We start from the raw sequence: 27,769 nt of genomic DNA on the forward strand, positions 1-27,769 counted from the left end.
TAGTACCTGCTATTTATCTAGTATTTTTCATTTATGGCATCCAGTAGTTACTTCTGAGTGACGGAAAACACTCACTGTTCCAACTCTTACAAATTCCTTGCCAGTTAGTGGTACTGCCAAATCTGTGGAACAGGAGATAAGCAAACTTGCTGTCAGAATCCATTTAAAATTATTTCTGCTGGTGAATGTAATGTATCGACATACATTTAATCAATCTGCATGCAAGACTGGGAGAAGACAGGCAGATGTTTCATTGCATTATCATGTAGAAATAAGAAGGAATGGATCGAAGCATGTTTGGATCAAGGGTATAAGAACAAGTAGCTTTTGTTCTTTAATACTTCACGAAGAGTCTAGAAATTGTTTTTGAACAGGGAAATGACTCAATGAAACCCTGTTTTCCTGACTCTTGAGAACAGCTTAAGTCGTATGATACCAACAGTAAAAATAAAGTGTAAAACAAACAAGTTAGAGTCAAACATTCAAGATAGAGTATATTTCTTCTATGTTTATCTCCTGGAGTTATGTACACACACTAGTGTTTTTAAAGGTGCCCTTGATGCCTAAGGCATATCCCCTCTGCTTTGGTAAAGCTTTCCCTAGCTAGGTCTCGGGTTATTTTCTGCATGGTACAGGATCACCAGATCAGTTCAATGCATCAGGAATGCGTGCCAATTTATTCCTTAAAAGCCAGCTAATGTATTTCAGTAAGCAGACTACTGTAAAATACTGCTTCTTCACAGTAATTAATCAGCAGCTTGCTCCACATAACAGGTTTTGTTATTATTTTTTCTAATATAAGACAAACCAGTTTTTCCCCCTATACAATCTCCTGTTGCTAATTTAATTAACTGGAGGCATGTGACTAGTTTATCTTTAATAGTGCACACTTTCTTGAGTGGAATCTGTCAATGCTTCTTATATTATTTTCCTGCCTATTTTCCCCTGCCCCTCACATTATCCATCAGGAACTAAGCCTACATGTCGCTTTCCTTTGGCGTGCAGTTACAGAAAGCTATTATCTCCGTGGCACACAAGGGCAAAGAGAAATGACAATCTGTCCTGACCCAGAAACACGCATCATGACTCACCACCACAATTCCAACTTCCAGTGTATCACGCCTTCTAGAAAAGTATTTTCTGCCTGTGTATCTCCATAACTAATTAATTCTTAGCAGAGTGCTTACTAAGTAGATTAGAGAAGTGCTGTAGCTGTGGGCTGTATTTATGTTAATTGAGAGAGGCTTAGTCTCACACTAGTCAGCTTCTAACCTTTGTAACAGCAACATTTGAACACAGAATCAGTGTTCATCGGAAATACTGCCAAAACACTTTTCCATGTCTGCTCCTTCATTCCAAAATATTAAGATACCATTCCCTTGAAATAAAACGGCTTACTGAAATTTGGTAGAACACATACCATTCTGAGATCAGAGCCCCCCGTAAACGCATCGAATCGCAAAGGCTCAAAGAGATGCTGAGACACAGCCCAGGGGCTTGGCTGTCAGAGGCCAGAACTGAAAATCAGAGACTTTCAGGCTGATCCATGATCTTTCCACTAACACGCTGCGTGGCATCAGGCAAGTGAAGATATCCAACTCCTCTTTTGTTATTTATCTATTAAATGAGTATTACAGCATGAATATTCCCAGCATGCACAGAGGAACATTCTGAAGACTCTAGACGGCAAAATTGTTTAAACACAGGTATTCAACTGGCAGGTTAGGCAAAACTAAAGCTAAGACAAGCTAAATTTCAGAAGCTGTAAAGAAAAGAAAAGAAAAGAAAGCGCAGAGCTGAAATAAATTACTTGTTTAATTAAATTCCAATCATGTAGCTTGATTTTCATGCAGTGTTTATGAATAATATATAGCAATTGAAAATAATTGACTTCTGCTTACATACTTAACAGACTTAACAAGTGAAGTCTAAGCTTCCTAAAACAGCTCATTTACCCAACCTGATTTTGTGGTAATCATAGCTAATGTCATGTATCTGAGGCCTTATTACAGAGCCACAGTGCCTTCATCTAAGTGTCATCTTACTTCTTTCTATCTCACTCTTTTAATAAAAATCATAACCACATTACATTGCCATCAACGGCATGTGAAGCCAAAAAGACCACTGGGTTATGCCATCACTTGCTGATGCAGTTAGGAAGGGCAGAATGAATTATGAAGTAATATGAAGTCCTGTTAAACAGAATTAAATGGGGAAGAAATGTAAATGAAGTTATATAGGCATTTAGTAGGAACTTAATAATTCATGTGAGAGCAGCAAGGATCCCATCATGAGGTATACACAATGTTTTAGACAGGAAAAAAAATTGCAAGACCTAATTAATCTCCAGTTTTATTCTGCTAAGCATATAGCTCTGAAATTAGTTGGAGTTTTAATTAATATTTACTTCAGATAAGCATCTTGGGAAAAATTATTTGCGAAGTATTTATTAAAAAATCACCTTACCTGTAGCTCAACTTTCATTCATTTAGAACTTGCGTTCATTATATTTAATGTTAGTGAGGTAAAATTCAAGTGGAATAGCTTTCCCCTTACTCTTCCCAAAATTTGAAAGATATTTTGGCCTATACCTGTGTATAATTTGATCATGAACTAGATAGAAGCAAGCTACCCTGAATTATTCAGGTTTTGCTTCTCAGTCTGCTTTCCCCACATCTCTATTCTGAAACCTGTTCCATCAGTAAGACATAGCTCCTTGCATTTTTGTATGCTTTAATACAAGCTTCCTGCAGATATCCAACTTGTGTTAGACTTGTTTGTACACAAAGCAGCAATGGTGATGTACAGATAAAACACATTTACTTTGAACTACAGTTGTTTATTTTATACAGTGAAAGGGAACAGAATCTCACACGTAGGAAGAACAAAGAGCTCTAAGGCAGTATCACAGGACAGTATATATGCAGAGCTAATCCCTGTAAATCAGGAAAGCAGTTCATGAACAACTGCAAATGAAGTACTGTCAGAGAAACATCCGCAGCATCAAACAGGCAGACGCTGCACTGTAGTGCTAAAGGAGCAATCGTAGCAAAGGAAACAACGATGGGCTCATGGGAGTTTCCACAGAATAAGTTACAGTTCCCTCTTTCTACAATATAATACTGCAAAGTAAAATATTTTATGTTTATGAAAAAAAAATTATTTTGTGTATTTCAGGGTGGGTTATTACTTTGGTTAGAAATGAACTTCCACTTCTATCATGCTTCTCCAGATTATTTTGCAAACCTTGAAGAACAAATACAGGTTCTAAATGCTATGGAAGTCGCTTGACTTCAAAAAAAGTGTAGTTGGTTCAGCTGAATAATCTGTTTTCATCAAGCAGAAAAGAGAAAAACCTGCGCATGCCATTATTATTATATTATCACAAAAAAACCCCAAACCCTAAAAATAAATACAAGATGGCGTTTAGTATTCATAACAAGGTACCAGCCTGATCTGATATTATTAGATTGTCCTCTTACTATGTTAAAAGTAACTAATGGGTCAATTTTCTCTATGTCTTACTATTGTGATACATGAAAGGCTTTTTGCCCTAAAGCTAAGATCAGTGAAAGGTACGAATAGCTTTTGATGTAATTAAAGTCTCTCCTTTAGGGGGTTCACTGTTATTGTTCCGCTATCATGGGTTTGAGATTTCCCATCTCTCTACCCCCAACAATGTTGATATCCTTGATATCTAGAAGCGGGCACTGAGATAGTAATTTATACAAGAGGATGAGTTCAGTGGAAAAAAACAAACCCAACAATCCAGGTTTACAGTACCTGAATCCTTTGAAGCCACACAGAGCTGTGCTAAAACCAGACATGTTGAGATGGCTTTGCCCTCCCCAAAACATGCTACAAATTCTGTATGGAAAGTGTTTCTTCATCCAGCTCTCACCACTGGACTGCAACTTGCTGAGGCTGTGATCTTAGATGTAAGGTTTCTACTGTTTTCCTTTGCGTGCTAATAACATTGAGAGCTAACGCAGAGAACAGAAAGCATGCGAGAACAGCAACACACAAGAAAATGCTTCTTTTAAAGGAAATTATAGTATCAGCAGGTATTCTATAACGTTATTATAATGTGACCACCTGCACTGTCCTTAGCAATTGACTATAGAGAAAAAGCTCTGGCTTCAAGACAAGGAAATCTCACTTACATAAAAACTGTATTTACAGCTAGACCTGCAACATCTCTCAATTTTTCAGCCCCAAAAAACAGTGACTGATAGTGCAGTGATCCTTACAAACTAAATTAAGGTGCAGAACTCTTTCCAGTCAAAAAAATTTTACGCACTGAGCACAAGGCAGTCATTAGAGTCCTCCGATACTGATATCAAGATCCACAGGGCTTGATCCATATGTGTATTTAAGTGCCGCAATTCCACTGATTTCAGTCACAACTGCATACCGCTGAATATTCCTGAATCTGAGCTACAACTGTTGTGTTACTATTTGCTAAGTAAGGAGTTGCTACAGACATTATTACATTACAACTACAAAACAATGATACAGGGTGATGTTCAGTGCCTACTGTAAGGTACTGGCCTGATCTTGTAATATTATCAGATTACCCTCTTACTTTTTAAGAGTAAGTAGCAGCTCCATTCCACAGGTTTCAGTATCTTCATCATCGTTACTGGCCCTAAGGCAGTACAGGTCTTTGATACCATTATTACTGTGTAACAGTGCACTCCTTTATATCATTTGAGAGCCAGGAGTGCAGTGAATCCTTTGGTACACAACACGCATCTGTCAGGATGTTTCTCCGTAGCCTCCCTGGTCACCTGTATGGACTAAAATAGCCCAGGGCTGAAAACCTGACATACCGAGAGTCCTTTTTGAAACAGGTAGTCTGGCATGAGGGAAAGGGGCCTATAGATATTTTCATGGCATCGAATATATTTTGTATTGTCACTTTCCTGGCTTGCAGTTCATGTGCAAGAATTTGTGAGCTTTGTTTTACATGCTATCAGTGCCATTTTTAACTGCTGTAAATCACCAAAGAAGGTACATATAACACCTATGCCAGCAGCCCATTCTACCTTGAGTATGTATTTTCTTTTGCAATTATAAAAAGCTGATGAAAACATAATTTTAACAGAAAAGTATAATGTGTACAGTTTTATTCAACGCACTAGATTTTTTTGAGAACCTTCACTTTTCATCCCACTTAACAATCTAGAATCGTTTCCTGTGTAAAGCTGAAGATTCACAGACCCTCGGGAGAATGGTACTGCATAGATGCACACTAGAAGTTAATCAGAACAAAGAAGAGTGACTAACTGCAAATTATAGCTTCGATAAGTAGTTACTAACAAAAAAACAACCACAGAGCTCAACAAATATTCACTGAATACTAATTCGGTTTGAAACTCCACTGTGTGTAATGAAATGCAATCTTACCAGACAATCAGCTTTTTACTACAGAACAGTATTTTAAGTATGCACCATCTACAAATTATCTTGTCTTTTAAACACTTGAATGCATAAACAAATAGCTGCAAAATAGCAAGACATCTCAAGAGCAGCTAATTTACTGTATGACTTCACTCATCTCATGATGAATATTTCCCCAGTCAGACTTCCATTTTAAAGCATCTATGGATTTTGTTACTCTCTCTCTTAGTTAAAGCTTTCTTACATTAACATCATAAAATGGCTGTAACAGCCTACTAGAGAACAGACTTGACTAGGATTTATGGATGTAAACTTGAGACAAAATTACACTTCCCAAGCCAACACCAACAGATAACACAGCAATACAAACGGTTTTGCTCCATAGCAGTAGTCAATAGTCTAGATCCTGATCTCCCTTGTGTCAGCAATAATCTGATCCACTGAAAAAAATGAAGTCACTTCTAAGTTTCCATCCATAATAAATTCTATCCCATTCTCTCTTCAGTCAACTGGTAAATTCATCTAAGCAGACTGTACTGAAGAGGCAGGGCAATCCTTATCCTAAAACAAAGGCCAGTGAAACTAGGAGTCCTTCCGCTGACTTCCACAGCCTTTGGATGAGGCCCTGCAACAGAAATCGGAACACCAGGAGGGATTGTATCCTAATCAGAACGATCTCATTGACACTCAGACAAACCTTCATTGTCCAACAGGCATCAGGCTATGTCTGTCTAATAACTTCTGAACACTGTCTTAAACACTTTCGACAATCGACTAGACATCACTTATATACACTATGTGACAGACAAATAGGAGTCCAGTAACTTTCTCTAAACCCTGTATTACTGCCACTTGAAACACTTTGAAATGCAAAATCTCACTGCAGTTAAAATATTCTCTAATCCGTATATTCTTTCAAGTTCAAAAGTACACATCCTGTGTACTCCTGCAGAAAGTATTAAGAAATAAATGCTGTTCAAGGAACCATACCGGGCTTTTAGAACAATGACTTTTTTTTTTCTTTCCCCAAACACAGTTCTCAGAGACCTATTAGAACAGACACAAGACCTTTCTCTGGGGCTGTTCTCACAAGCACTAGAACATAAAGCCCTCAGTTTTGCAGTTATCATGCAAGGAAGCGGTCCTGTAGCAACCAGCCGTAAGCAGCAAAGGGAACACCGCTGTAGATACAACTCTCTGTCTTCTAAAGACAGCAAAGATGCTTTTCAGCTCCAGTACACGGATGGCTATTGCAGCTGATACGGAATTCAAAAGGTATTTGTACTGTAATACAGTTTTGGATGAAAACCAAGTGGCTCCCATGTTGGCTTTAGGGAATCTGCATTAATTTGTGAATTGATATTTGCACAAAGCAGGAATACATGAAAACAAATGCAGATGCAGAGCGAATAAAACAGGCTGAATGGATATACTGGGGATATACCTTTCATATACAGAGCAAAACTTTTATGTATGTGAAGATACATTCAGGTATTTAACATTAAACATTTGGAAAGGTGTCCCATGGTTAAGGTTCCCCTGAGATTTTTTTACTTAAAATATTTTCATTTTTAATGTCACTTACTGGATTCAAGCTCACCTCTGTGGCAGAATTACTAGTCAGAGGACAAATTGATTCTGCCGTGAGCCTCTGGAGAGGGTGATATTCTGCCATAGAGAACTATTCATCATGCATTTTCAAATGCCATGCAGGGAGTCCACCTTTCTGCCACTCCGTAGTTAAACATACTTATTCTCAATGCTCTTATGGGTCATGGAATTTCCTCAGGAAGCATCAGGGGTAAAAATTGGTCATATTGGTTCGCTCTCTAATGAACACTACTGAGAATGGTCAAATGGAAGTGGACATTTGGAGAAAAATCAGGCTGACTCAACAGGAAATGAAAAGCAATCAAATGTCAAACTCTGAAGGGGGGAGATGACAGAGCTATGGAGTTAGAAAAAAGAAACCTCTGAAAAGAGAACAAAAATACACACCAGGCTTTCTTCAGTCTGGTGCCATTTAGTCCTTAGCTATGACACATTTTTCTGTGTATCATATTGAGAGTCAGCCCTAAGTTACTTTTATACCCACACAAATATATCCCCAAAATGAGAACGCCCATAAGCAGAGGTATTTCAGTAATACTTTACAATCGATTAAGGACACCTCTAGCACTGTTATATTCCTGAAGACACTAGCCAGACATTTCCTTTGTGAGTTACCAGATAGCTCTTGGAAAGTGAGCAGGCGTGATAAATGAGCTGTAGTTTTCTAGACTGTGCTTTTTAAACAGATGTATTTACACATTTCACAACCTACCGGTAAGGATGGTGCATATTACTACCAAATGTTAGATGAAATGTTATCAAACAGAAGTCTCCCAACAAATTCCCATTATGTTGACTATTAAGATCAGCCATCCATATATAATTTTTCATGTTATGTCCTTGATCAAGATTTTTTTAAGCTATTGTTACGATTTTAATTACTCTTTGCTTACTCACCAATACATTAAAAGTATATATTTGCATGAACAAAGAAATTGCAGAATGCCTACCTAGAGACTTATGCCACTTGAATTTTAAAATACTTTTGTAACCTTATTTAATAATTAAATAAAATAACCGACATCAAAAACCTAAATCTGATCCCATTTCTATTTTATATCGCTCTTCAAATGGCTCTCCCTTTCAGACAACAGCAGAGGATTCTCTCTTGTCTGAGCCAGCTGCTCTTTATAACAACACCCGATTTCCCCTACGCAGCTCCATGGTGAGAACTGGCCGCTCCCAAGCCACTGGCCGGTAACACCCCGAGGCGTTACTGAGTTGCCATCGGTGACAGCGCGGCCTCAGGTAGATGTTGTAGGGAACAGAAGAGGTTCCTGGGGAAGCTGTCATTCCTCGCCGTTTTGCTGGAGAGGACCAAAGGGAGCCCATAGCGTGCTGGACGGTTTGCACCTGCTGCACCACATGAAGTGGCACGAGGGGGTACGCTGGGGCACATGCAGTGACAGCATGACGAGACATGTAGTTCCCACGCTAGCACAACCTAAGGCAGGACATGCCTTGTCGTAACACGTGGCCCAGGCACGCACGAGCCCCAGTGAACAGGCAGCACATCCTGCCCAAGCACTGTCAGAGGCTGCGGGGTTCCCCCGCGCAACTCGGGACCTCTCCCCGCGTCCGTGACACTGGTGGTGCTGTAACGCCGCTTGAACGATGAACAGCACGCGGGGCTCAAACCCTGCCCCCTGGGAACTCAAAATCTCAATAAAGTACAGTGTTATTAACACATTAAGTCTGATGGTCACCATTTCGTCACGGATGCATGGTAATACCAGCTAGTGTGTTCAGACTGACAGAGTTGCGTCGCAGCACCCTCTGGATAGCAGCCGTGCAATGATACAACCACAACCCACATTCGGCAAAGCTCGTGCAGATCATGCATCTTAAGTGACGTGTCAGGCTCAGTGCACTTCAAACACGTAAAACACAAATACTGATCTGGCAACACTACTACAGCTGTTTCTTCATGTTAATCTCTGCTCACACCTCCAAAAATACTTACGTTCATTTATCAGTGTCTTAAATATAAAGGTCTCAGAAACAGTGCTTTGGTCAAGGGGCTTACAGCTGTTCAGGCTATGATCAGATTAGTTTCTTTACATGTCTTTAAGGAAAAAAAAGAACCAAAAACCCCACACTCCACAAATGTAATTTACATTAAAAGTGATTTCTGATTTGACAGCCTGTGACACATTTTCGGTAAATTCCTGAAAACCCCAAGCTTCCCAGGTTTGCTAGCACAAATACAACACTAAAACTAAAGCTTATGTATTACGTTTTTTCCTCAGAATAGGTTTTAAGTTGTTTTCAGTTATGATGTCTGCATTTCACGCTGCATTTTTAGTCACGTTTCATGCGCTTAGGAAACAAACTATTTTCTAAGATTAAACAACCATATTTATTTTTAGTATTTTCAAGAACTTTGCACAGAGCACTTGAAACTCCAGAAATATTTTTGAGAAATGTGTGGATAACACTGAATCACAGAGTTTCTGAATAGCAGGGGCTTTGGAGACAACTTGTGCACAAACTAAAAAGCAGAATACATTAATAACTAGAAAACATATTTAAATCTAAAATCTAAATCTACATCTAAAAGTGTACATATTTCAGAAATTTCAAAATGGGGACAGAAATTTTACTCCTACCTCTTCCAAGGCCCATAATGAATCAACCACAGGCTTGATCTTCTTATTGTTATATAGATTTAGGAGTTTGTCCATCACACCCTTGATCAGGCCACCTCGATTCTGTTTGAAAAGTAGATTCAACAGGGAAAATCCAGCAATGACTTTGTTCTCCTCATACAGCTTGATAGGATTTACTTTCTCAACCTGCCACCACTGGAAAGCAATGAACAGCAACAGGGTTAGAAAAACATTTTTCAGGAAATATACCGGGAAGTTCACAAGAAAAGCGCCTGGGCAGATGTGACATACGACTCATCTGTCGGATCTGAAGCAACAGCCAAGAGAAGCAACAGGATTTTATTTAAGGAAGAGGCAAAAGACTATGCAGCTGACTGACATGCGGAAATAAAACACAGGCTTGTGTTGCATGAGATTAGGGTGTTAGAAGAATGGTGAACAGATCTGGTTTTAGGACGTGGGTTGAGAAGTAAGGAATTTGGACCCCACTTTCTACTATCCTTTGTTATCTCAAGAGAGCCATGCAAGCTTCACAAACGTCCGCAAGCAACTCTTGACTGTTACTCTTCTCTCAAAAACAAGGAAACCACACACTGCTTCTCAGCTTCCCTTTACTTTTTGCCCATTACTGTGCTTGTGATATTTGAGCAAGCCTCATAATATCTAATGAAATTATTTTATCTCATTTAGCCCAAGAGCATCCTTGAGACTGAGATCCCACTTCCTCACAAGTTTTATTTGAATGGGTCAATTTTTAATTAAAAACTTCATATAATTTTGATGAGTTAATTTTGCAGTATAATTACATAAAGCAACTAGTTATACTTTTATACAAAATTTGATATCCTATTTTTTTACTAATTCAACTTATTAATATTTGTTCAGTCAATAAATACCAGTACTACCTGAAAAACATTTCAGTTGAAATTGGTTTTGCTGGGCCAACCTCCCCTACAAATCATATGCATCTGGATATGTTTATGTTAACAGTAAAAAGGCTGCACAGTAAAGATTATCTTGTTTTAGTTCAGAAACACAGGACAATAGCAAAGATTGTGTCATTACAACCATTAAGAAAATGGAGGAGGCAAAGAACAGCTTCTTGCTACAGTTTTTGATTTATCTTGTTTTCAACTACATCGAGACTTTTGAAGCTAATTTCTCCTGGGAAGGGGTTGTTGCTGGAAGCTGTAAATGAGCTCTTGGCAGAAAGATCGCATGACAGATCTTCTCCCTCTGTTTTTCTTGTCTGAAGGAATCACTTTCACTCCCGGTTAACTTATTTCTCACTAGCATTTTATTTGATATATTTGTCCCTTTTTTGATCTGTAGGATTTCTGAGCAGAATTTTGTTGTTGTAGTGAGCTGAAGGAAAAAAAATTGAACATTTCTGTTTTGTATTTGTTGACCTCATCAGTGAGGGAATAAATGCATCATCATCATCTCTCTGTCACTTGAAACGAACAGGGAGAACTGAAAAGTGCGTTTCTGTATGGAACTAACTTCTGGTTAGGTAGAATTGACTGGACACAAGCCCCATCTTAAGAGATATATATCCTTTAATATCTCCTTTTATTCACTCCACTGTCCTGACAGCGTTTTCAGATACGAGGAACCTACAGGGCACAGACACCCACACCCACGGATATTATATTCTACCATAAGTAAACAAATAACGCAGTCTAAACTTAGCTGTGTAAGAGAGATATGTCTGATAGCTAACAAGTTAAATACGCACTGCACACAGATCCAATTCCCGTCTAGCCCTCCTACCAGAAGAAAACATGTCAGACCACATTGCAGTCAGAAAAATCCTCTCTTCAGCAACATCAGAAGTAACAACTTAGTAGAGATAAATGAGAATGATAAAGATGGAAACGCTATAGAAAAGACTGAAGTCAGAGGAAAGAGCAGAATCGCGGCAGTGGGACACTTACTGATTTTGCAAAACTGAAGAAGCTTTTTGTCTCCCCAGTAACCATGTTAGATGAACCTGTAAAAGATGAGTACATTCACACACAACTTATTCAGGCTGACAAGCAGACCATTTATTTTATGTAAAATAATTTCCATGATCGTATTTAAGAAAAAAAAACCTCCCGGTTTAAAAGGGAAACAAATAACAAAGAGGCCAAGGTGACAGAGCCCTACAAGTTTATAGGTATTCTGAGATGACAAAAACTACCTATCAAATCTTCCACAGGCAGGAACAGGTTCAGTGCTACTAGGCGTCCTGACATCAAAACTGTTCTACAGCTCTCTCCTCCTCTGCCGTAAAACGCCATTTGTCTCTGAAACACTATTTAGCAGCGATCACCACACAGGTACCCTTTCTCTGTACCTGTAAAGACACACTTATCTGACCGCTACGTGTGTGAGCATACATGCGCTGTACAGTACAGCCTGTTAATAAATGTAATGACAATTCACTGGCAGGGACTTCATTACAAACAGGCAACCAGGTTGGCTTGTACAGTCCAGGCAGATATCCGAGTGACAATGCGTCCGTTATTGCCACCCTGCTGGCTAGCCAAAAGCCCGAGGAAGCAGGTACGCTTATCCATGATGCCACCGCACCTTCCACTGCGATACAGAAATATTCTTCATTTCAAAAGTTTAGCAGTCCCTTCAGCTGTCCTCCTACAGAAGCTTGGCCTGCTTTACCAACACACAACATGGCAACCTGGCAGAACTGCAGGAAAGACGTGTTTACTCAGTATATGGAGCAGCCCGTGTACACGAATGGAAATTTGTGAACAGAAGCCTGGGCTTGAATTCCTCAAAGTCATGTCAAATAAAACCAATAGCATTCTTCCTGAAATCTTCCTCCAAGCTTCCCTCCCACAAGAACTATATTACAGTCTCCTTGGCCACACTGTGACTCCTATGGTATGTAGAACAAGATCCAAGCTTTCTCCTACACTTCTCTTCTACCACCCAATAATGTGTAACAAATCTGAAACATATGTTCAGTTTCACTTTTGGATATTTTTTTAAATTTAAGATTTCCTTTGTATTACCGATTGTTTCTCAATAATTTAGGTCATGCTCAGCTCCACTAAAATCCTTGATTGGAAATGGTCAAATTGAGAAAGTATAACATGGTGGCCTCCAGTTCTGGAAGGAGTGGCATGGGTGATTTTAAGAGATTTTAAGCTTTGCAAAGCTTTAGTTTTGAAACATGTACCTGGATTCTTCCACTCACCATATAAAATATATGTCCCGAGTGGTTTGAGAAGACTGAGGCCTTTCCCAGTATTTTCTCCACAAAGACAGTCCAAAACAATATCTACTCCATCTGTCGAGATTCTGAAAAACAAGAAGGAAATCTCACTTTGCAAGAAGATCCACGGGACTGGCCAGCCAGCATGATACAGGCTGATTGCTAGTATAACACTAACATTTTTGAGGTACTTTAGAAATTACTCTAAATCTGAGGCTTTGACTACATGAAAACTTTCTCCTCTTCAAGAGACAACTGAAACTCATTCAGTGCTGGAATGTGAGTTTGTTGGGCCAGCCAAGCCACACCTTTCAGGCTTGGAAGAGTGGGAAACCATATTGTTCCACCTTTTTGAGGGCTTTCAGTAAAATTACATTATCAAAACCAGGTGACAGATATATAGTTCTTTTTGAGTGAATGCAAATGTCAGAACACCTTTTTTCTGGTTAGTGAATGGCAAAGAGGAGAGACATTTTTGTTATTCACATCTTCGTATCTTATTTTTCTGAATTTGTAAGGAAACAGATCTTCTTATCCTAGTTCTCCTCAGACAAAATGATGTCCTTGTAAAGTTATTTAAAGAGTCCTGTTTCAGACTTTGTATCAACTAGACATCAAAAGGTTAAATCAAGCATAAAGAGATGTCACCAAGAGCTAGAAATCCAGCTTTAAGGACACAGTCAGGACGTATTATACAAAGCAGAAAGTATTTATACTGTTTCAATAAATAGTTTGCATATTTATAATTTTCCAACAAACAGCTTTGCGAATGCAATGTCAATATGATGCTGAAGAAAAAAATACGCCCAAAAATCCTGATTTAGTTATTTTCTTCTGGCAAAACATCAGCCTGCAAAATCCTGCTGCTAGTTTGATCTAATATCCTACCCCCTAACCACGTAAACAGCCCAAGCAGTAGTAAATGCTTGATTAATACTCTTAAACAATTATGCAAATAACTGATGCAGACACTACAAGAAAACTGCAATCTGAAGACTGTCAGAGGTTTAAGGGGCAGTCAGTAGCATCTAATCCCCAGGAACATCAGTTAGCTCCTGAAGATCACGCCTTCTGCAGTGGTACCGCCGCAATTAGCGGTCAGGAAAGAGGTAAAGCTTTACCGTTTGTAATGCACCTTTCTGTTTCCTCACAAAACAAAGGTGATAATCAGGCATCCACTGGTTACAACCAGCAACAAAACTGCTGCTGTATGGGGGGTAATAAATTGTTTCTATTCGGGCCACTGGATGAGCTTTCACTGTACATGAATAACGACTTCGCAATTCAACAGCTTTCAGTGGCTTCCACAGTTGAACCGATTCCTCATGCCGCAGGAATGTTTCCATGTTCCTGTTACCACTGGGGGGAGTGTTGGGGTGGTGGTGTTTGTTCATTTGTTGGGGGTTTTGGGGGCTTTGTTTTTGGGCTTTGCTGCCTGATGAAAGCTCCTCCCTGGAATACCCCAGTCACCTGCAACAAAGCACGTTCCTACCACAATCCTCTCTCAACCATGGGCCCACTCTTTCCTGCTCTCAAACTCTCAAATGAAGAGCTTTCCCCTTCCCTTAGGGCTCCCCCTGACCCAGTGTGCCGCAGGCAAATGCAGACTACCCGTCCCCCCTGCTGACCAGCCAAAGGTTTTAAGCAGAACATAGTTTACAGCTAATGGCCAGCAAATCAAACAACTACACCCTTCCCCCACTGCCTCTTTCAAAAGACAATTTGTCTTTATAGCATTCTCAGGCTTACCACTGTACTTTTAAATTATTTTTTGCAATACAAAGTGAAAATACAGGGATCTGAGCAACAAATCAGAGTATTGGCATATTCTACCGAGTGCCAGTTCTGACTTTTAATCAGGACTATCAATTGAGCTAATACTACGCACCTCTATACCAGGAAAGAAGCACAAACTAGCTTGTTGCACCTACATTTTATCTTTTGTACCCACCGGTTCTCTGCTTCATTGGTCTATTGCAAGGTAAAAAACGTGTGTGAAAATGCAGGATCACCACAAGGGATTTTAACAGACTTAGAATTTCACCCCTTCATAACCAGGTCTCCTTTTGATTTCGCTAGTGATGGTCTGTGAGAGTCAGGGGTGGTGTCAGTGACCTGTCCCAAAAAGAACTGTCCTGATGAAGGGCAGGAACAGCCAACATTATCTGCAATCATAAAGTTATCAGAAGTTAACAGGCCTTTATTCCTTTTTTTTAAGGACTGATTTCTGTTCTATTTGCTACCACACCACATACCCACTTAGATCAGATCTGCTGCTGCCCCTGCCAAGAGTTAGGATTAAGGTTGGTGCTTAACTCTGATTAATGTTTTCAAGTGTTCTTTCTTGCTGAACCAATGTTTGTAAAGTGGGGATTGCTAGAATTCAGTCTTCATCTCACTACAGCAATTTTCCAGGGGCAGCAAAACAGGTATGTACACTTCCCCAAGAGAAAGGCTATCAAAGTGCTGAAGAAATGTGCTGCAATTCTTCTGAGCTGTAAGAAAATGGCAGGGGTGTCATCTGCTGGGCAAGGCCTATCTTTTTTTGGTGAAACTTCCCATATGGAAAAATTCTCCTTTGATATAAAACATCCTCTGTGATGGATCACTTCAAATGTTCTCTTAAGCCCTTGGGAGAGCTCCAGAAACAGGAGCAAGACACCCTGCTTTCTTCTCCAATGCCAGTCTGGATTGCTAACAGCTCAGACAAGTCTGCTACGGACTGAAGGGCCTCTCTGAGGGCTAGTAACCCTCGTACTAAGAGATCTTCTGCAACTTTGCACGTCACTCGGAGGAACGCATAAGTTTGTCAGGAAGCCTGCTGACTGTATTACCTTGGGGTGCACTTTGAGAAATTTCTTGTGTTACACCCAGCTACATAATCTCGTATTTTGACAGATGCAAGATGAAGGGAAGACATTATTCTTATCTGTCTGACAAGTAAAATAAAAAAGACATTTACTAAGATTTTCTTATCAATTCTAAAGTTTTGCCACCTGTATCAACATCAATATCTAAACACGGACAAACTGGAAAACAAACTATTTGAAGGCATGTAAATAGAAACACACATGATAACTTCAGAAGGCAACAGGATGATTCTAATCTGAACGCAAACAAACAAAATCTAAGGATCTGAAATTAAAACAGACATCATGTGCTCCGATAGCAATCCCTGGCAGAGGATAAAAACCCAGGCAGACAGAAACACACCGGAGAACTCCAAAACCTGGATAACTTACGAGATCCACTGAAAATATCTTACTCGGTGCATTACAGTGAGCTACAACATATGCAAATGCTATCAATGTACATCTTTCTGTTAAGATTTTATTCTTTTTCACTTAATTTACTTTATTCGCAACAGATGTCCAAGCATGAACATGGACTAACAAAGCTTATGTTCCTTATAAAGAAATAGGGCGATGCTTGCTATCTCGTCCCTTGCAGTGGACAGATGGAATATCTGGAATAAACCGCAGTTCCCAAACTCACAAATGTAATTTCTTCCCATAAATATGATCAGCCCGGTGTCTTTCATAGTATTTTGCCAAATACTATCCAACCCTTACCTCAGGAAAACAAAAGATTACCTTTTTACTTCTTGAACATAGTCTGCATTTCTGTCAAACAGGTGAGTTACTGAGTCTTTGATTGCTTCATGTTTGAAAGATGAGGCTGTTCCAAAAACAGTAACATTGGGAATAGTTGAACAGAGCTGAGCAACAGCTTGACCCTGCGAACACATTATTATGTTAGTTCACTGACATGGAAATTGGTTGACAGACTTTGCAGCTGCCAATTCACTCATGACACAGAAAAATCCAAGACCAATCATGTGCAAGGACTTCCCAAACTAATTTCTTGCCAGTGCAATGCAGTTAGCCACAGGAAAAAAAACTGACTTAAAATCAAAAGGATATTCTGAAGACAAAGAAACCGCAGGGATAGAAGTAATTTAATGTATTAAAATTTGTATTTGAAACGAGTTCTTCTTGGTCTTTTAACAAAGGCAGTGTAATTTAAAGGAAATGGCATTAATTTACACGGACCACCAAAAATGATTACTCGAAGACTGCTAGAGAAATATTTCTCATTTGCTACTTGGATCCTGTGTGCATTTCCCCTGGAGCCCCTTGAGTAACGTCAGCGGTCCTCTTTGCACTTCATATCTCAGAAAAGCACTGACTGCTTCCACACACGATTCAAACCCTCTCTGCTCACAGGGAAGGCCTCGCAGCACCTGATGCCAGAACAGAACTTCTGGCAGATAACGCAGGAAGTACTTGGCTCCTCTGGTGCTCAGACACAGCTCTTTGCAGTCCTAATACACAAGGTCTAACGCAGCCAGTCCCAGGACAGCATGCAGTCTACCATTCCTAAGCAATCCTATTTTATGACGGTTTCAGTAGGAGACAGCAAGTTGGTATAACAAATACTGCAGAGTAAAACAAATCCAGTTTGCCTCTTATTAATAACAATAATTATCGCTGATTGTTCAAAACGCAGGAATAGCCTTGAGTCACACTACCAGGTCTGCTCAGGCCAGCGCCCCAACCTCAAAGCTGATCAATAGCAAAGGGTATAAAATGGCCTAGAGCGTGTATAGGGAAACCATTCTCCCAGCGTGCGCATCCTGCGCCTGGGCAGGAATCCAGTGGAGTCAGTCAGATGCTATGCCAGTGTTCAGGTAGGACCTGGGGCATTAGGGGAGTTGTACTTTGACTTTCCAGCTTCATGCACTAGAAGGCTTTAACTTCTGTAAGTTTTAACCTCTAATTTCACGAGGCTGAGAGAGGAAGGGAAGCGCTGCACAAATGCTAAGTCATGTAGATTTCAAGAAGATCCTAACAGGCCATCTTTTTGTAACCCTGGGTTTTGTTTTACTCTTAACACACTGACAAATGGAAGACAGACTTTTGGTAGCCACATCCTGCCTCTTGCTGTAACTGCATCATTCCACTGGAGCTCGCATGGTTACACGGATATGCCCAGAAGCAAGAAATGGCACAGTCATTCTAAAAATAACTTCTGGTGGAATTCAGCAGATTCTTGCTTACATTTACAGCCAAAAGACTGTAATTTGTAAACTGTACACATGACCAATAAAGTCATCCATGGATAAACACATTTCTGTTCATTCCAATCAGAAACCCTGATTATTAGTATGTAAATACCAGTAATAAGTGCTTTGGTTTTATTTACAGTAGAATAATTAGATAAACCTGCACACCCTGGGGGTCTTGGCATCCATACATATAATGCTGAACATAATTGCTAGTGGCAATCCTCTGAGCTGAACGTCACAAGAGAGGACAACATTATTATTTGTATCTGGAGGCATCCAGGAGTTTCAGATTGGTTTCCTACTGGATTAGTCAGTAAAGAGCTGCACAGCAAGGAACAGTTTGTGTTGTCCTTTGGACAGGTACCGACAGACATAGAGAAGAGCACAGGAGAAGGGATGCATTCTCATTCTTACTTTACAGATGAGAAACGGAATAGCACAGCAAACTGAACAACCTGTCCAACAGCTCAGAGAGACTTATAGCAGGACCCAGGTATGAATGCTGATTTGTAGCATGGTAATCCAATACCAGACATAAGTGACCTCTTTTTAAAATCATCTACCATTTTACTGGGTTGGAATCCCCAGTCTCTTAGAAGTCACAGGAAAACCCATTCCTGAGGGGCCTCACCTCACAAGATGTAATGCCTTTGGGGAGCGGAAAACATTTCACCCTTCTCATACTTTATTTCTCTGTTAACTTACCATCTCATTCTGAAGCCCAGGTTTTGGCCTCCACAAATATCATAACATAAAATTGCAAGAAAAAGAATTAACATGGATTTTGTATCCCTCCTTTTCTTAGTCATTTTCTCTAGCAATCCTCTTTTCGCATTGTGCCTCCCAGAAAACCATCACCCAGAGTGATTCAGATAAGTCAGTATTTTATAGCGTGTGCTAGCTGAGTGAAATTCTGCCATTATTGACCTATTCTCTAATTACTTTTCTGCATTTTCAATCTAACTTGGGAAGACAAGGGATAACGAGTGTATCCTGAATCAAAACCACTGAATGTTTAGAAGGTCATATATTAGAGTAGAAAACATGTTGATTTTTATCCTGCAGAAGATGATTAACATTTAACAAACTGACAGTCAGATGAACAGGAGAAACGCACAACAAAAACCCAAGATGTGCACAACCTATTTTCCTCCTGACTCAAACTCGTCAGTTCACCCCTCCCTTCACCCGTAGAGATAAGCTTATCTAAAACCCTAGATCAGGATACTTTCCAGCTTTCTGGAGATAGTTAAAACCTAAAACTGACTCATATGACCAGTACTTTTATAATTGGATCAACATCACTGAAGCATTTTGAGGCAATTCCACAAAACATTCTTCTACAGCTTTCTGAAGATTTTACTCTGACACTGACTCTTAATTATATCTGTGCAAAGTACTCTCAGTATTCATATTTCAGAAAGCTTGGAATAAAGGCTGCTATTGGGCCTTTCACGCTTTTCCCACAAAAAATAGGAGAATTGAACTCAACCTATCAACTCAAACACTTCACTAATTTCTGTGGAATTTGACTAAGCTTCAAAACAGCACTGTGGCTATGCAAGTCACTCTTAAATCTTTTCTAATCCTTCGAGTCATCCAGCTACCCCTGGATTAGTAGCTCGCATTTAGAAGGCCATACATTTTAATTGCAAGTACGTGAGGCCCCAGCGTTGAGGATGTCCATAGCTCACACATGAAGTACGCACAAAGGGTTTTGCAGCTGGAAGGAAGGACACCCTCTTCCCAGGGCCGTGGAGGGGCAGGCGAGGTATCCTCCTGCCCCCTGCACACTCTCACCAGGGAGCACCCTTTGATCACGGGGGCACACGAGCCCTGTCCTGGATTTTGGATTCCAAAACCATTCGCCTCCTAAAATCTGCTTTGTGGTAGGCAGAGCCAAGAGACAAAACCACATCGTCTCTGCTACCACTTTTCACCGTGGAGACCACGTAGATATGGAAGCAGGCACCATGTTATCAGAAACAGTGTATGAATACTAAAACCTTCTGAGAGGGTATCTAATTAGATAAGCATGATTGGAAAAAATGAAAATAAAGCTCTTCACACACCTAATTTTGCATATATGATGCAAATTTCTACATACAAGCACAGACTAGATTCTTGCTTCCTGAACCTGGGAAAATTAATAAGTGACAAAAAATAATTCTCACTTGGACAATTAATTTTACCTTTAATAGGCTTTAGCAATCTTCAAAAAAACCTGATCAATTGCTTTTCTGAAGGAATAGAATATTCCCTTAAAATGGAATTAATCTTAATATGTGTTTTATATACTACTTATCATGCAGAACACCACATGGTGAGTCCTCAAAGAAATTAATAACTTGGATTAAAGCATTCTGTGGAGATGAAGCATGTCTCCTAATACTGGATTTGGCATAGGAGGCTTGTGTATCTTTAGCTTCAAAGTCTGTTTGATGGATTCCTTTTCAAGGTACCCTGTCAATTTACAAAACCTGTATGTTGAACCTAATCTACACATACGATTATTACAGAATTCATTATAAATAGACACGCTTATCGTAGCTTTAGATCCAGTAAAAAGATTGAGATTTCTTTACATTCCTCTGCTTTAAAACCCACCTTCAAACCTGCAGGACTGGAAACTTCTCATACTGAGATAATCACATAAAAGAACGGAAAAGCAGATTTTTAAGAAGTAAAAATCAGATAGACTGTTCTGTGCATTTTAATGCAAAATTGCTTAAACAATTTCAAACGAAAAAGAAATGTCATTGACATTTAAAAGTCAATACAGAAAGCATGAACAGAAGAAAAATTACTAATCTAATTAGCTTATTAATACTAACTTAACACTGGATGACATATAAGTAAGGGGTATAAGTTAGTAGATTTCCAAAACGGTCTGACCTAATGGCACAAGCCAGACCTCAGTCTGATGTGCAAGCCGTGCACTGAATTACAGCAGCTGTAGGTCAGTATACTTTCAAGAAAGCATCTTTTTTTTGCTATTGTGTAGGCTGAGCCCAGCTTTACAGCAGGAGAGAACAAACCATCTGAAAGATACCACCCTGCAAAACTACGTCTATTAGAACCAATAGCATCGATAAGAAATTATCATTTCCAGGATATATTTTTGCAGCCCAAAGGTGCTGCAGCAGCTTAAAAAAAAAATCATTCAGACTTTATCTTGCACAAAAAAACCTGTCTGGAACCAAACGTGAGGAGAATCCATGTTTCCAAAATGCTTTGATGCCACGTAACCATATCTAAAGGTGGTACAAAGTACACAAATGTAGTAAGAAAACAGCAAGAGAAGACATCTACTAATCTCCTGGCATTAAAGAAAACTTTTTCTGGTGTTTAGGAGAAGTCAGGTACACAACACTCCGTCTCCTGAAGGTGTCGTTTTTCCAATTACAGCAGAGGGAATTGGAAACCAAACGCTAAGGCGAACATTGCAGAGCAGACAAACTGAAATGTAATTCTTGAACAAGCGTAAGGCAGCATCTGCTGTGCTGAGTGCGCCACAACTGAATTCTGGCGCAGAGGGAGGGGAAGAAAGAGTCACCAGGAGATAATGATCTCTCTTACCCTCAAAATATCTTCTTTTCTGCGACTATTACCAGGGTGTGTTTTTTCCTACCCCCATGCAAAATTGTCCAGATGAGGTGCATCTAAAACTCAGGGCGGAATCTCCATCTGGTATAAATCCTCTCCAGTTTAGTGGAGCTACAACAACATACCCCAGCCGAGATCGTCGCCCAGAGGATATAAACTCTACCTGAAGAGGAGCAGCCAAGGAAGAGTTAAGCACTGCCCATCTGTGACATGACTCAGCAGGGATTCAGGGAAAGGACAAGTCCTTCGGGGACTGCAGGGCTGCGAGAGGCAAAAAAGAAAGGCCTTCATAGACTGCACCTTGCTTTGGTCAGGGAAATTGCTTTTTGTGTATGACTCGCCAGGCTTTTGTGTTTGATTAACACATTACGCTCTGAGGCACTGTCTGGAAATAGACTCAGGCATGGCACTGGGACCCTCCTGAGCTGCTGAGGGAGCGCGTCCATCGCTTCAGAGGCATTCAGCAGCACAGGGCAGCTCAGGGGCCAGAGACCCTGTCTGGCTTCAAGTGAGATAGCTTGGGTACTTAAAGCAGCCTAGACTTGGTTACACAGAGCTCTGTGTGAGCTGATTTATTCCTTTCCTTGGCTGCTGGAGATGAAATAAGAGGAAAGCACTTCATCAAATGCAGAATGGCTATGAACTGCTAATACAAAAATCGCAAGTGCAGTCCTGAGAGGTACCAGGTAAAGATTTCAGCAAAGTGGGAAGTATTAATGCCATTGTACTGTATGCTGGCCAGTCCATCAGAGGAGTGGAGTAAATTCTAATTATTCACATTCAAGAAGGACTGACTCAAATACAAGAGTGCTATTTAATGTGCTCCTACCTGCTAGGTGCAGACAGACATAAGTTCAGTCTACCCATACAATGTTTAAAAGGATCAGGGATGCTGTGAGACCTATTTTAAAAGGCTCTGGCTTTCACACCAGCTTACTGCTGTTTTGCTGCCAAGCAGCTCAGGGCCCGGGAAATGTGTATGTATCTACCTGGACCAGAGTCTGTAGGATGGCCACGGAAACGGACATCTGACCTTACAAAAAAAGGGGCATGAACAAACCAACCTGCTTTCAGCCTGAAAAATACAGGCCAAGGAGAGATTTGATTCTAAGTTTGTTCTAGCCATAAACACATATACATCCTACCAAAAAGATCTGAAAGAAGTGTCCCAAGAGAAAAGAATAGCTAATTTTGATTAGCAGAAGAACAAAGATACACTAACTGGCCACAAATAAAGTCTGGAAATTGAGAAAGATTTCTCACCCACCAAGGCACAGTAGACAGCATTTGAGGGGGTAAACACATAGGTATTTCTTTTTTTAAGAAGTCTGGTAATTCTCTTGAAAGGGTTCCTATATGCTGCCTGTGACAGAGGGTGACTAGATTTACTAAGGAGTGCCAGTTCTTTGTCAGATAAAATATCACCACTTCAGTGATTCAGTTTGGAATACATCCTCAAATATTTGCAATTTATGCAGGGGAGACACAATAAAAAAGAGGGTTCCTGCCAAGCAGTAACCAATCCTGCCAGGATGACCTAAATCTGTTGCCAAGTCAGATTTACCCTTCAAATTCAAACATGAGAGCTGCATCTGTAACTTACTCCACCTGCACTTCCTCTGCTGCTGAGCCTGAAAGGGAAGGTCAGAGCACAGCTTCAAGATAGCAATTAATGCTCCTGTGTGAAAGGCAGCTTAAGTTTAGCATCTGTAAGACCAAAATGCTAAAGAATTGGCTAATAATTCTGCCTTGCATCTCAGGGGTTAAGTGATGAAGTGTTTACACAATCTTGGTAAACAACCAAAGTTTTGTGCTCTAAATATTCAGAATAGGAAGGACATAAAGAGCAAACAAATAAGCAAATGGGCATAATGGCTGTCTCTCTCAAACCTAAATCTCTGAAAGAATTCATTTTCCAGGTAGATATCATAGAGGCTGGATTTATTAAAGCTAGAGAGAAGAGCCTCACTTTGCCTTTTTTATTTTTTGGGGGGGAAGGGGAGGGGAGGGAAGAGTGTGTTGGATTGGTTTTGGGTTTTTTTAATACAACAGTCCTGTATTTATACTCATTTAACTAGTCCAGGAGACAGTTTACAACTTTACATTAATAATTTTAAGAGCAACTTTATAATCTCGTACAAGCCTGTGCTGCGACTTGCACTGAATGCGCTGACTTAAACAGTCTTCATTTTAAAGAACCAATTGCTTCATACGGCAGAGCACCCCGGCAGGGTGTGTGCTGCTGCTCAGTTTTCTGAGTGTATTTTCTTCAGTCACCACTTTGCTTCACTTGAACAAAAGACATGTCTTACAGTCATTTCAAATATTAATTACAGTGTTTTGCAGTTAGGATAGGCCGATATATGTCCTACAGTAAGTCACATGTTCTTGCCAACTCATATTTCTGAGCATTAATTTCTATGTACAGATAATAGGAAGTTTTTGAAGTTCAGTGTTAGCTGACTTTCTCCTTATTTTAGCAATCAGTTCAGAAGGACACTTAAACATTTCCACAGCTTTAGGCATTTAAAGTTTATTTGTATTACATAATTGTATCTTTTGTTAATTATCAAACTGCACTGCTACTCAAAATAACTGTTTAAGTAGAAGTTTTAAGCATCCTGCCAAGCAGAGGCCTGAAAGGGAGTGTATGACAACCACTGTCCTTGTTAGATCTTCGTCAGTAGCAGCTTGAGCAATAACAGAATGCTATGCAACGTATTAATTTCTCGAAGTCTGATTGCATCATGCAGTGCAACTGTGAGCCTGTACCATGCTTTCCTAAAGGCCCCTGAAATTTCTCCAACCTACTTCACTCTCCAGGTTGAAGGCTGAAAGTCAGTCACTCTTAACTGCCCCTATCTCAAGAGGGTAAGTGAGACAGGAAAACCAAACCAACCCCAGAGCAGCCCCCTCTCCAAACAATCAAAATCAGCAACCCGTCCCTAGGAAACAAAGCAAATACAATCTCTCCTTTCAAACCCCCTCTCTAAGCACTGCAGCAGGTCCTCCTCTTCAGATGGAAGGCTACGATATACCAACAGCATCAGAAGCAAAGTTTGAGAGTGCCCACCTCTCTCCTTCTGGTTCAGAGAGGCAAGGGGCTTCCCTACAGCCAGCCCTTTCCTACCGTAAGAGGGAAGATCACGTGATGCCCTGACCTTTCAGCCGAGTGGGCAGCAGGGAGGGTACTCATTTGGTGTATGGAACGGGATTCAAGTCTCTGTAACAGAGACACATGTACGTGAGACTTTTTCAAGGTAAGTTATCTTCACACACTTCCTTTTTCTCAGCATCACCTTCTGATGTCCCCTGGAACTTCTAGAAATAAGCAAACTGACTTACCTAAAGTATCCTGTCAGGCTCTGAAGGACACCGTCACATACTAGTCATACACCAGGCACAGATGGGGAAACAACTGCTACAGTTGCCTCACTACCAAAAATACCTATACACAAAAATAAGGCCACGTGGGTAAACTGAGGCAATACTTAAGTAAAAGTCCTAGAGAACTTTCCCTGACTCAATTTACTGAAAACGCTGCAGGATCCTCCTGAAGGGGACTGGGGAGCCAGAACAAAAGAACCTCACAAACATTTTTGAAGCAACAAGTTCTTTTTCATAAACTGCCTGAAGCAGCTAAAGTAATGATCTTGCATAATGAGAAAGGAACAATTAGAAACTTCTAGTCCCACAGGGAGCCTATTGTGTCATTAAAGTGTTCTGGAATTTCTGTGACATTTAGAAACAAACTGGACAGGTTTCCCACTTGCTGAAAGCGGGAATGGGCTTTCTATCTATTAAAGCAACAACACAAAAAAATACCTCTTCCCACAGCGATTTCAGTGCCAGTTTTCTGTTTTATTAACTAAGAACTTTGTGAGAGTGATTTGTTCGATGGAGGCTGTTAAATTTTTCAGAGGATTAACAGACAGACTATTAAAGTGGTTTAGAGTGACACAGACCCCTCTGAAATTTTTATGTCTAGTTAGCAGAAAGGAAAAAATTCCATGCATCTCCAGAGTGGTATTTTACCTGTAAGACCTATCAAGCAATGGGAAAAGCCTGTCCTTTCCAATTCTCCAATTCTACTATACATGCTCTTCCCTTACAAGGAACAGGCAGCGTGAGGCATCCTCCCTGGTAACACAGCGATCAGCACCCTGCCTTGCAGGGCAGCCAGCCCTGTCTCCCCCATGCGCAGGGACTGCTTTTGGGTTTTGCGAATTGTCTATGCTCAGCCAGGGTCTGTATAGTGTCGGCTGGGCAAACGGCCTTACAGCTAAAGCTGAGCATTCAATTCCTGTAGAATATACAGTCCCCCTGAATGCGTGGCCTCATGTTCCTTTAACAGTCCTAAATTCCACATGAAAAGATTTAATATTAAGGAACAATAAAGTAGCCATAACGGTCTAGGTTGTACTGTGCCGAAGCATAATACGATTATAAATTCCATTCATTTAGCAAAGTATTCCAAGAGGACCATTTACTGCAAGTAGGATTATCGTTAGCTAAAAATACTTTGTACAGCAAACTTACGAATTTATTCCTTTGATTACAGCCTTCTTTTATGAGAACCTGAAAGAAGGTCTAAAGGCATAGAATTAGGGATAAGGTGTTTGGGGCTGCCCACCAGACAACAGAATATAAATTTTGCATAAATAAAACATTAACAGGAAAACAGAAAAGGTACTCTGATTTGAAAGGCTGATGTCTGCTAATGTTCTCAGGACACAAAATCTGTCTTAGGGAAAACAACCGCATAATTTCAAATGTAAACAAACTCCCCTGTCAGTATCTTAATATTTTGCACAGCTTAAATATTTTCCAAAGGAGAGAGATTTTCCTAAAAGATAGTCCAAGGAACTGGTGACACAAAAATGCTGACTTTTTATTTCATTGAGTGGCCTGGCATTCCACCGAATTCATCCGACTGTTGCTTTGCCCATGCAATGCATCACCTCCTTACTAATGATCCAAACTATGACATGCAGCAGCCACCACTGACTCAAATTCGGCATTTATATGTTTTCCTCAGGGTTGACGTGATAATGCTTTTCATTGCTTTCAATCCCTCTACAACAAAGGGGGAAAATAAAAATAAATAAAATTAAATAAACAAACTGTCTTTCACAGAGAAAACATCACACACACTCGCACATGGTACTCACAGAAGCATTCCAAGAGGACCATTTACTGCAAGGAGGATTATGGTTACCCACAAATACCTTGTGCAGGGAGTTGATTTATTTATTCCTTTCATTACAGCCTTCGTTTACACAGAAGTACAAGATGTGTAAGTTCAGGAATGCCATGCTTGGGACAACACTTGCTCCTTGATCTCCGACAATGAATTAGGGGGCTTTGGAAAGGTTTTTAAGTAGAATTTCTTGTCAGAACATTTGGTGAAATAAAAAAGCTCCTGCCAACCATTCGGATCAGTGTTTTGATGGGAAAACAGATGCAGTTCCTCCCACCGCAATCCCTCACACAGGGAAGTCTGATACCGAATCAAACTGCAGAGTCTGGCTCATTTCAGAAATTGAGATGCATCAGACCGCTTCATCTACTTGATGACAAGAAAGTAAGAGAAGTTCCAACTTACCACCCCACCTCCTGCCGAGTGAACCAGCACAGACATGCCTTCTCGCAGGTTAGCAACTTCGAAGAGCATCATGTAGGCAGTTACAAAGTTCATGGGAAACGCAGCAGCTTCAGAAAAACTCATGTCATCCGGGATCTTGTAGACAAATTCTACTGGGGTACATACTACTTCAGCCCATGCGTTGTAGTTTACAAAAGCCATGACTCTGTCTCCAATCTACAAACAAGGAAGAAAACAACAGCTGCAATTGAGACTGCAGAGAGCAGCTCACAAAACCTGCAACTCTCCCTGTTCAAGCTGTGGGTCACTGACTTGACTGTGACGATACCGGTGCTTCACATCTGTGGCAAAATAGCAGTTAGCTTTGCTCAGCTTTGGGCTCCTACCATTTTTTAATTGTATTTATTTAAATAAGTTGAATTTAACAAAAATATCCAAACGAAGTTAAAGCCACCTCTTCTTTTTTGCTACTCTGCTTCTCTGATGGAGCAGTCTTCCATCATCAGGAATACGGATCACCTTTTGCTAGCAGAGCTCCTACATAACAAATGGGGCCGTACACAATGAAAAGAGTATTCTTACTAATAACCAGGAAATTTGCTTACAGAAAAAAGGAAAAAAAAAAGAAAAAACATTAGAATAAT

At 40.2% G+C, this 27,769-nt stretch overlaps 1 protein-coding gene across 2 annotated transcripts in view; it reads right to left on the reverse strand.

Moving 5' to 3' along the window:
• VAT1L (vesicle amine transport 1 like) overlaps window positions 1-27,769 on the reverse strand; it is a 64,091-nt gene that overhangs the window by 25,463 nt on the left and 10,859 nt on the right. For both annotated transcript variants that reach the window (XM_075101332.1, XM_075101333.1), the window contains exons 3-7: window positions 27,126-27,341; window positions 16,440-16,582; window positions 12,829-12,932; window positions 11,561-11,616; window positions 9,624-9,818 (exon numbers count right to left, since the gene is read on the reverse strand). In XM_075101332.1, the coding sequence (XP_074957433.1) occupies window positions 9,624-9,818; window positions 11,561-11,616; window positions 12,829-12,932; window positions 16,440-16,582; window positions 27,126-27,341 (714 nt within the window). The remainder of the gene's footprint in view (window positions 1-9,623; window positions 9,819-11,560; window positions 11,617-12,828; window positions 12,933-16,439; window positions 16,583-27,125; window positions 27,342-27,769) is intronic.

This window comes from Phalacrocorax aristotelis, chromosome 8 (assembly GCF_949628215.1).
Source record: "Phalacrocorax aristotelis chromosome 8, bGulAri2.1, whole genome shotgun sequence".
Lineage (NCBI taxonomy): Eukaryota > Metazoa > Chordata > Aves > Suliformes > Phalacrocoracidae > Phalacrocorax > Phalacrocorax aristotelis.